General features: G+C 42.2%; 1 protein-coding gene across 1 annotated transcript in view; it reads right to left on the bottom strand.

The window, feature by feature from the left end:
- Positions 1 to 11,451, bottom strand: part of PCSK5 (proprotein convertase subtilisin/kexin type 5) — a 525,106-nt gene that overhangs the window by 285,760 nt on the left and 227,895 nt on the right. Inside the window, exon 15 of the mRNA XM_045288529.1 lies at positions 7,637 to 7,737. Coding sequence (XP_045144464.1) covers positions 7,637 to 7,737 — 101 coding nt within the window. The remainder of the gene's footprint in view (positions 1 to 7,636; positions 7,738 to 11,451) is intronic.

Here is an 11,451-nt window from a genome sequence, read left to right as displayed (position 1 = left end):
GACAGGGCAAGATATGACAAAATAATAATTCATAAATTATCGAGGGCTCATGAGGGAGTGGGGATGGAGGGGGGAAATTGAGTACCTGTTGCCAGGGGCTTAAGTGGAGAACAAATGTTTTGAGAATGATTGATGTATGTATGGACTATTATAAGAGTTGTATGAACTCCTAATAAAATGATTTAAAAAAAGGACAAAATAGAAAAAAAAAGTAAGAATGATGAAGTCAACATATGTACTAAAGTGCTGGACACAGATGACGTATGTACAGATTGTGATGAGTTGTATGAGCCCCTAATAAAATGATTCTTTAAAAAAAAAGTAAGTCTCACTTAAAAGAAAACACAAAAAAATCGGTAGTACAATACTATGGTCTAAACGGTCGCTGACATTCTCTGAACAAGAGCTAGAGCAGTGGTAGTAGGGAAGAATGAGAAAGTACACAGATGTGCTTGGAAATGTCCACACACATAGATGAGGGCGAATCAAGAGTGATTGCGGCTATGGTTCCAGCTCATGCACTCGCGGGCTGCAGACCAGTTCTCTCAGCAATACACTTGTAGTCTCATTAAAGTGCCTTCCAGAAAAAGTACAAATGGAAACAGTGCTTCAAGGAGGATCTACTAGGGACTGTCAGTTTAACTCATGGCAGAGAGAGCTCAGCCCAGAAAGTGACGGTAACTCTTTGGTGGGACCCCGATCTTAACATATTTTCTTAAAGGACAATCACAGGGGCATATTAGAAAGGAATTATACGACAATTGAAAACTGAATTGGTGAGAAAAGAGGCAGGAAAATTGCACCAAGAGGCTCTCCTATCCTCCCCCCCCTCCCCCAATCATGACAACGCACCAACTCATTCTGCAAGGGTAGCAAGGGCCGTCCTATGAACGTGTCCATGGGAAATCTTCCTCCATCTACGCTACAGATGTTCCCTTAGAATTATTTCTCTTCCCCAAACCCAAAAGGCACTTAAAAGACATGGAACTTGTGTCCTCTGAGGATGCCCAGCCTGGCATGACTCAGAGTGCATTATTCTTTGGGAGAAGGGCTAGGATGACGGAGACACCACTTTCAGAATTAGATAGTCCTAACGAAGGAGGTGTGGAGGAGCAATTGCTTCACACTTTGATATCTTTACCTAATAAAATTTTTATGATTTTTGTTACAATACTTTTTTGACTTGACCTTCATATAACTGTAGCACAGGCAGCTGATGTTTAATATGTAACAGATAAAACTTCTGAGTGTAGGATAACAGCTGCCACCTTAATATATTTACTTTCTAAATTTAGTTCGTGAGATATTGGGTTTTCTCAAAATAAGTGTCCTTCTGGCCCCAGAGAAATGAAACTTGAAGAAAAGACCTTTTGGCCACAAAGTACAAGGAACCATGGAGGAATCTTTATATTGATATATTTAATATTGTAAGTCCTAAGTAATTTTCGATCTGGAGTTCCTTATTTTGTATTCCCTAGACCGAGTAACATTGCTTGATTGCTGAATATATATTATTCTATTTTCCAATAAAAGATTCTTTGCAATGCAAGACAAAAGAGGTTTCTTTAGTGAACTCACTCTGAATTTGCTAAATTAATGCAGATATTTGAACACAGAAAATGCTCCACTAAAACTGCTTTTCTTTGTTAATAATTATAGGCTCAGAAAAATCTTTCACAAAGACTACTTTGATTCTTCAGTATTGTTATTAAGGCCAGTTATTATCATTTTTCTTATAATCAATGATGTACCAATCATCATGTGCTGGCAGGCTGTTTTTCCTTGCTGTTGGCTCCCGACTCCTGGAAATGTTTGCTGGGTACTAACTGTAAAGCGGGAGGCCAGGTGGCACGATGCCTAAAGCATTGGGTTACTAACCACAAAGCCGGCAGTTCAAACGCACCAACTTCTCCAAAGGAGAAAAAAATGAAGCTTTTTGTTTTACAGTCTTAGAAACCTAACGCAGCACCTTTATGACCTGAAAGTGACTCCACACTAGTGGGTCTGGTTGGGCTGTGCTGCAGACGATAAAAAACAAACAAATAAACTTGCTAACAGGTCTTGGTGCTCTTTTTGACTGTTCAGAAACTATTAGACTCGTGTTCTACAAATCCATTAAAGAGTCTTTCTCTTGAACTTTTGGGATTACACCACTGTGTTAGTCTGGGTAGACTAGAGAAACAAATCCATGGACAGACACATGTGTGTAAGAAAGACATTTATATACAAGAGGAATTGAACATTGATAAAACATCCCAACCCAGTCCAGTCCAAGGCCATAAGCCCGATATTAGCCCATATGTCTGATACCAATCTATAAAGTCCTCTTCAGACTCACAAAACACATGCAATGAAGCCAAATGCAGGACGATCACCAGCCAGTGGGTAGAAAGTCTTTGGGGCCAGTGGCGTTGTAAGCATCTCAGTGCTGGCAGGAGTCTCTCTGTGGGTTCTCCGGCTTCTGAGGTCTGGTTGCGTCCATATGGCTTGTCTTCTGAAATGTCTCCCAGGGAGTATGAGAGAGAGAGAGAGGTGTCTTCTGCCTCCCAGGAGGAAGTACCAGATTTCCCAGAATTCTCAGGAGAAGACCATGCCCACACAGAAGTCCCATTGGCTATCTCCAGACTGACAGCCTAGACTCCACCCCTACACTCATAATCCTTAAATGGACACCAGATTAGGGGACTACCACAACCACATAAAAAGACATTATTCCAAGTACAATAGCCTCTCTGGTAATTAGTACACTTGTAATCACTGACTACACGTTCTTTATTCACTCAGTGAAAAAAACAGCAAAGTACCAAAAGATTCATGAGTTTAACAAAATAGTATAAACTGTCTAAATCTCTCTTTCTACACACACACACACACACACACACACACACACACACACACACACACAGTGAGGGTTCCTCAGCAGAAAAACAATTCCCCCCTCCCCTCTACCTTTTCAGATAATTAATTCCTCTCTTACCTTCATCAAGGTTTTTACAAGGGTAAAGGATATATAACTTTATGTACACAGGAAACATCTTTGGGAACAGAAAGAATAAATCTAAGTTTGAGTCCCAGGGGGGAAAAATGGCAAGCTAGCAGATTTTTATAAGAAATTGAAACTATGTTCCGTTTAGGGACAGTTTGCCACCACACATGCTTGGAACGTGCCCCATGGAAAAGCCTGGCCTGGGACCCTATGAGGTGTCGCAGCGGTTACTCATGACCACGCTTTTGCCACGTTGGATAAGAGCTCTAGTGGACACTTGAAATGTCTTTGTCTAATTTTGAATGCTTGTTTGTTTTTTCCCTAAGAAGGCTTGTGAAAAAGAACCAATCTCAGGAAAGCAAGGAAAATCAAAATAGCAGCTAGCCCACCTGTGCAAGTCGAGGCTACAGTAACACTCACAGCCTTGCCTCCTGATTGGGCAAGCATCAGGGGACCAGAAAAGAAACAGGCTGGGGGGACGTTTAGGATGTGAGGGTTTCCCCAGATGCTCCTCAAAATAATTCAAACTCCCTGTCACGGAGTAGATGCTGACTCATAGTGACTCTGTAGGCCAGTTTAGAACTGCCCTGTGGGTTTCTAAGACTGTCACAGGAGTAGAAAGCCCCGTCTTTCATACATGGAGTGACTCGAGGTTTCGAACTACTGACATGGTGGCTAGCAGCCCAGTGCGCAACCCACTATGCCACCAGAGCTCCTGCGATGATCCTAGATGCATTTCCCTTTTAGGGCAGAGAGTGCTGGCACGCGCGTGTGTACAGGGACTGGCAGTCTGTGCCTGGAGCTTTGCATCTGAAGGCTCAGCCTTATCCGGCTTCTCAGCAAACCCTGATGTGGGCGGGAAGGACATTCCTGAAACACTAGGCAGTGTTTTTACAGCCACCGTTCTGCCGGGTTATGGCCTTCTCTCCTGTCCCTCAACTAGCTCACGGAATAAAAAGAACACCCTCAGATGAGCCTTCTCAAGCTTTTGGAGAAAAGGTTGGCTCTCAAACTACTAAGGTCCAAGCTTGGTTCAGAAGTAATAGATGCCGTGAAGACTGCTGGAAAGGACCGGGGCTGAGGATGGCCGTGAGACACATTAGCAATGGCTAGGACTCCTTTAGCTTGCAAGGGAACTATAGCAGCCAAGTGCACTGCTGTGGAGTGCCTTCCTACAAATTCTTCATTTTAAGTATTTTTAATTCACACCGAAGGCCCACTGCTTATTGGCGGTAGTTTAGCATCAATGTCTGATCCCTTCTTTTAGTGACTTCTTTGCCCAAACTTTCAGCCGCACGCAAAGGCAAAGGCTGGTCTTTGACAAACTAGATTTGTCAAACTACAATGCTAAGGAAAGGCTTAGTCCCTCTCATATCATCAGATTGTTTTTCAACCATCTGCTTTGGGCTTGTGATTGAACTAAACTTATAAAGGTTTTAAAATGTTGTGGATTTTCCAAGTAAACTCTTACCAGGGGCTTTTTCTCTTCCACTAGTATATTGCTGAAACTTTGATAGGGTGGTTTCAGCAACAAACAATCCAGGAAAAAAAAGTTTGGAACAAAAATCAGAAATTCAAAGTCATCATTGAGTTGATTCTGATTCATGGCGACTCTCTAGTGCTACAGGGCAGAGCCGTCCCTGTGGGGATCTGAGGCTAGAACTCCTTATAGGAGTAGAAAGCCTCATTTTCCCCCCGGCAGAGTGGCTGGTAGTTTCAAACTACTGATCTTGTGGTTGGCAGCCCAACGAGTAACCATGACACGGCACCAGGGATCCTCTGAGGCCAAGAAGGGAGCAGGGGGGTGTCGTCTCTCAGTGTGTTGCTCAGTCTCAAAATTACTTTCATTGTGTGAACCGACTGCGGCATAAAGTGGGGATTTCTCTGAGCCTGTAAGACATTGCTGAGGGGATAGCGCGACTGCAATACCGTGAAAGGACCGAGATCACCTCATCTGTATAGGTTCAGCTAGGCTGCAGTGACATTAGGGGGCTACATTTAAGTTTCAGATTATAACCCATTTCTTTATTGTGCTTGTCTGTGTATTGAGGGTGGAGTAGGAGGGGGGGGTGGGTAAATCACAGGCATGGAAGGATAATATATTGGTTTTTTTCCCTTCAATATTTTGCAGATTAGAGACTCCAAAGAAAGAATCAGAGTTTGAGAAGGAAAACAACACATGAGGGGATACAAAAAGGGAAACAAAAAGTTTTTTTTCCCTCTAAAAGCTATGTATTTACAATTTTTTTTAACGAAACAACCTTATCACCTTCCAAGTACTCTCCATAATGCTCAGTACATTTGTCAGATCTGTGATTTCATTTTTTGAAACATTTTTCAAACTCATCTGTTTGGAGGGCTGACCGTACTTTCCTTGTTTTTTCTCTTCATCGCTTCCACGTCTTCAATTTGGTATCTTTTCATGTCCCTCTTTATTCATGGAAATAAAAAGAAGTCTCACGGAGTGAGGTCGGGTGATTCAGGTACGTGGGGCACGAGAGTACCAAAAAACCATCGCACTGAGGTGGCTGCGTGAGCAGGTGCATTGTCCTGGTGGCAAAACCAGTCCCCGGCCTGCCACAAATCAGGCCTTTTTCTGTTGCATACTGCTTTACAATCTTCTCAGAAGCGCTACACTGAAAGCTTGATTAACGGTCTGACTTGGTGGAGTGACTGCCAAAGGCACCCCGAGTTCCCATTTTCATTCATTTGGAAAGTTGACGGATGTCTAGAATAAGGTTTGTCATCAATCGGCATTTCACCTTTTTTGAAATGAGAAAACCACTTGTACACTTGAGTTTTTCCCATAGCATTGCCCTTGTAAGCTGTGTTCGCCATCACAACAGTTTCTGCGGCATTTTTCCTGAGCAGGAAACAAAATTCCACAGCCACATGCTGTTCTCTTAAGTCGGCCATGTGAAACTGTTTTTATGAAAGAAATTCACCATGACCAGAGAGAACCTTCCCAGGAGACACCACTGGTGCACTAACTCAGAGCGAGCTGCTCAATGCTCACCTAGTGTGCGTGCGTGTGTGTGTGTGTGTGTGTGTGTGTGTGTGTGTGTGTGTATGATGCATACTACAAAAGCTCCTCCCAGCGGAGCATTTTCCCCCTTTTTATACTTTAAAATGTCTACTATATGTTAGCAATTTAACAAATTTAAAAAACAAAGCAAAACACTGAATTGAAATTTCTACTCCCAGAATACTCTAGTGAAAAAATTGTAAGGCGAAAATTTAATACGTTCCAGTTTCTGGCTGAACATGAACCCTGAATATTTTAGTAGGTGTACAATGCTGAAATGACCCACTATCTCACCTTATCCTGACGACGGAAATCTGAACAGTCATGGGGGGTGAATATGTCTTAAGGTCCATGCTTGGTCAGGTGACCACGACACATGAGCCTCTCCCTCTCTCTTCTTCTGTATGTTTCAGTCCAATGCTTTACATCAGTTACCAATTTATTATATCCACATTATTTTATACTAAAGTCGAACGGTATTTTAAATGGGGAAGGTTTAGATGTGGGATGGTACCCATGTATGAAATAGTACCGTTTTTGCTTTAATGCCTGAGTCTCTGTATTATTCTTGTCCCCCACCCCTCTGTTTTTGTATTGTCTACCTATCGCTCATGCTTCAGGATAAAGCTAGATGAACGGGCTTTCCACCTTTCACTAGAGGCTGGGCGGAGGCTATGTTTTAAAAATCACTCAGCTCCTTTTTTTTATACTCATCCCGTAGGGGCAACCTCAGAGTACGCACCCACACTCGTTCTCCAGGCTCCTTACACCAGATATCGTGGATTTCAAAACTTTTTAGATATGGTGTCCAAACCTTCAGCCAAGTCTGACTCAGCATTTCGTAATTTACTCCATTAATATTTCTGCAGTGATATATATGCATTTTCACCATCACTGGGAACTACATAAGATCTGTTGATGGCGGAGAACCAGTCCAGGTCAAGCTCTGCCATCAACTGACTTTTGATGTTACACATGCAAAACAAAACCAGTTCAGGTTTCAGGGGATTTTGGATTTTGACACTGAGGGATTGGAGACCTGTATTAGATTTTCAGAGAGTCAAAACAAATGAATCTATCTGTGTTTCCAGGAGGAAGAGATGAGACCTACCATCAGGAACCCGCATAGGCCGTTCAAAGTGATCTTTTAAACAAAGGACTTACAGACTTTGAGCAGGACTTGGGATAAGAAGCTGTTCTCGCTCCTAGTTCCAGTCACAGGACCTTGACATACTCTGTCTTCTAAAGCCTGTCTGGGACAGCGCGACTGTCATGGAATTGGAGCTACCTCGTGGCTCTGCAGGGACACGGAGCAGATGTGGGGAGAACTTAGCTCCCTGGGTCTCCCAGGAACATTCCCAGACCAGAAGCAAAACCTCAACTAGTATTGGAGACAACTGGCAAGCTTGCACTAAGAATCCATAATATAGTAATTGCATAGTTGGATTTTCTTGAAGAGTATGAAAACCAGAAAAACTCTTCTTCCTTCCTATAAGGGAAATATATTTAAAAAATCTCTATCTTTGATATTTTAAATACGGGGCTAGGAGGATGTATTCTGGGTTGATACATTAGGAAGGAGGGGTTGTCAACAATGAAGAAGACATAGAGAGATCAAGGCTTACTTGGCTTCCAGTGCTAATGCAATGATGCCTGCAGCCATGGGGGCCGAGGCCGATGTCCCAGTGTGGTTGTCTGTGCAACGCTGCCTCAGATCCGTAGTGATCTAGAAGACAGAAGAAGGGAAAATGTTTACGTCTCCCTGGATCAAGGAGAGTCCCATGCAGTTTTACGAGTGAAGAATTCCACTCATAACATTGGCATGAGACGTGTGTTGTACAATGGCTCACTCCTGTGCTCATCAGACTTAGGGAGATGCTCCCGTGTAAATCCACCTGAAAAGGGAAGGGTGTAGAAGTGAATTATAAGTCTATTGGAACCAGTGTTGGTGTGGGGATGAGGAACACGAGGCCCTACTGCCCCGAACCTAAGGGCTGTACAAATGCCTCTTTAAACATTTCACCCGAGACACCTCCGTACTTGTCTCTCTCAGGTCCTCCATCTCAGGTGCTTGGTTTGAACTAAGGTCTTTTCATTTCCCTGCTTTTCTTCACAGACAAGCTCGTGGAATCAATAACTAGCCTGAGTTCGGCATTAGTAAGAAAAAGATGAAGTGTCTATGGCCCCCTTTCTCTCAGAACTCCCAGGGACCTTGGGAAAGCTACAGGTCTGAGGCAAAATACGCACTCGGCACTGAAAGGGACCTCGGATGATAGACCTGTTTCTACAAGCTGCATAAATATTGCATGAAGAACAAAGATTCTCTCAAAGACTTAACAAACACACATTAAAACCAGGGTTAAACTCAGTGCATTTGGATATGAAATTATAACATGAAAACTAATCTTAGAAGGGGGTCCGCCATCTCTCTCTATTGATAAAAATGTGAGAACTAGATATTTGACTTGAATCCAGCTCACTTCAACTATGTGAGGCTGAGTAACATTACTACCAACAAGGGGAATGTTTCTCAATTTTTTTTGCCATTATCAACCCACTGAGGAGCAGGAAGTAAATTCAAATTCTTCCTAATAAGAGAAATTGAGTATTACAGAAGAAAAATTTCTGAGCCATTACAACATTTTAGATTTTGTTCTCTGACTGTCCATCCCCTGTAAACGTCAGCTTTCCCCTTGGGGTGATGCTGCCAGGTAAAGAACCTCAAGGATAACTGGCATGGCAAATGCCCAGTTGGTCACATTGCAGCTGTTCAAATAAATTAGTCAAGTTTTCTTGGGTAGTAAGATAAACATATTGTCCATTTTCTACAAATTAAGGAAACTGAGGGGAAATGCCAGCCGAACGGTGACACAGTACTATTGAAAATAAGTTCATGATTCTAAGATGCTGTGGCACGTGACGTTCAGCTGAATTAATTTGATCGAAACTAAAGTTATTTCCACAGGGAGAAAGTGCCAACTCCTGCAAGATGGCACCTCATGGGGAAATTTGTTCGTTGCCACCTGAAGACATCAGTGTGGACCGATTACTTATGTATTGTGGAGTTGGATCCTGGCTGTTCTAGATTGGGACAAGGTCAGACGTTCTCCATATCCCTTTCTTCCTTTGGACACCTCTATACGTCCTCAAAATAGACTCAGCCTTGATAATGTGGATGGAGGAAAGCTTCCAAGGCCTTTATCTGCCGGTGCAGCAAGACTCAAATGAGAAAACATAACAACAAAATATAGCCGCAAACCTTCATTCATAAGCAGAAAGTAGAATGTACTAAATAAGAAAATCAGGAGTTGTTAAAAATATGAAATGGAACACACAAAGCTCCTTATCCAAGGCATTAGGGAGCTGAAGAGGATGAGGACTAGACCCTTAGAATTGGACAAACATATGACCTACTACACTAGGGATGGCAAATTAAAGAGGAACAGCATCATATTCATTGTCAAAAAGAACATTTCAAGATCATTCCAAAGTACAACACTGTGGGTGACATGATACTATTTATACACCTGGAAAGAAAACCAGTTAATGTGACTAATGTTCACGTTCCAATTCACACACTGATCATTAGTGTCAAAGAGAATGAAACTGAAATTTTTGACAATTCCTTCAGTCTGAAATGGAACAAACAGGCAATCAAGATGTATGAATAACTAATGGGGATTGGAATGAGAAAGTCGGAAACAAAGGAGGAAGATCAGTAGACAGAAAACATGGTCTGATGATAGAAATAATAATGCCAGACGAGGGGGTAAAGAGTTCCTGGTGGTGATGGAGCAAATGTAATCTAGGTGAGAGGGGTTACTGAGGGACAAATGAGGGGTGAGTGTGATGGTGGGACAGGAGGAAGGTACAAGGAAATAGAGGAAAGAACTAGGAAGCACAACTATTTATAGAGCTACACACGTAGACAAGTACATATGTAAAAATATATTAATACATAAAAATCGGGGTACTGACCTATGTACATATCTTTATATGGCAATACATTGAGGTAGTGGATGGACTTTGGGCCTCTACTTTATAAGTTTTTCCTCAACACAAAAACACACGGTTCTAATAATTTGGCACTGGGCGATGACTACCTTTCTGACATGATCCCTGAGGACAAACTGGATACATAAGCAAATGTGGTGAAGAAAGCAGATGGTGCCTGGCTATTAAAAGATATAGAGTCTGGGGTCTTAAAAGCTTGAAGCCAAACAAGTGGCCATCTAGCAGGAAATCAACAAAGCCACATGAAAATAGTACACCAGACTGTTAGATCATGAGGTGTTGATAGTTACAAGCATCAGAAGTTCAATAATAAACAATTTCATGAGGTGAAAGAGAGGCATCAAAGTAGAGACCCAGAACCCATCTGTGGGTAAATTGGACATTCCCGCACAGAAGGACCTCATGGAAGAGAACGTACATCCTGGGGGCAGTTTAGCACTGGCAAAACACACAACACTTCTCTAGCTCTTTAATCCTCCCCCTTCCCACCCCGCCACTATTATGATCTCAGTCCTACCCCGCAAATCCTGCTAGACAGGTGTAAATATATCAGTAGAGTTGAGAGCTTTCTATATACAGAGTTTAGGATAGACAACCCCCTCAGAAACAGTATACCGATTTCAAGAGGGCAGGGGGTGGGAAGGAAGGGGAAGGGGTAACGGATAGCAATGATGGCGGAATAGCCCCCCTTAAGGAGGATGAACAGTAAGAGAGTAGGTGTAGGGATAGAATGGGTGATATACGATATGTATAAATAATAATAACAATACATATATTAAGGGTTTGCGAGGGTGGCAGGGTGGGCAAGGGAGGGAATAAAGAGGAGTTAATAACAAAGGGCTCAAGAGGAAAGATTGTTTTGAAATTGTTGATGGCAACATTTGTACATGTCCACTTGATATAATGGATATATGGATTGTTATAATATATGTAAGACCCCCCAAATGATTTATTAAAATAAAAAAGCCAGAGTTCAGATGACATAATTTTGTAAGACTAATGACTCATTCATTGCACCAATCGCTTTCCAACAGCATAAACAGCAACTATATATGTGGCTAAACAACACCTGTGCTCAACTCTACAGAGATAAATGCAGCTTCACAATTACAGGAAAGCTTATTAGCAACATACAATATATGGATGCCATAATGTTGCTGGTGAACGTGAGAAGGACCTGAAGCATGTGATGCTGAAGATCAAAGACTAGAGCCTTCATCATGAACTGTAACTCAGTGTAAAGGTGACAAAAATCCTGACCACTAGCCCAAGAGCCAACATCACGATAAACAGAAAAAAGATTGAAGCTGTCAAGGATCTCATTTCACTTGGATCCAAAACTAACGTCTATGTAAATCATAGTCAAGAAATCACACATCAGGTCTCACTGGGCAAGAATGCTACGGAGGTCTCTTTAAAGGGTGTA

Source organism: Echinops telfairi, unplaced genomic scaffold (assembly GCF_000313985.2).
Source record: "Echinops telfairi isolate 266 unplaced genomic scaffold, ASM31398v2 ScPeMD7_22;HRSCAF=79, whole genome shotgun sequence".
Lineage (NCBI taxonomy): Eukaryota > Metazoa > Chordata > Mammalia > Afrosoricida > Tenrecidae > Echinops > Echinops telfairi.
Note: the sequence above shows the minus strand (reverse complement) of the source record. Positions and strands in the feature narration are given on the sequence as shown.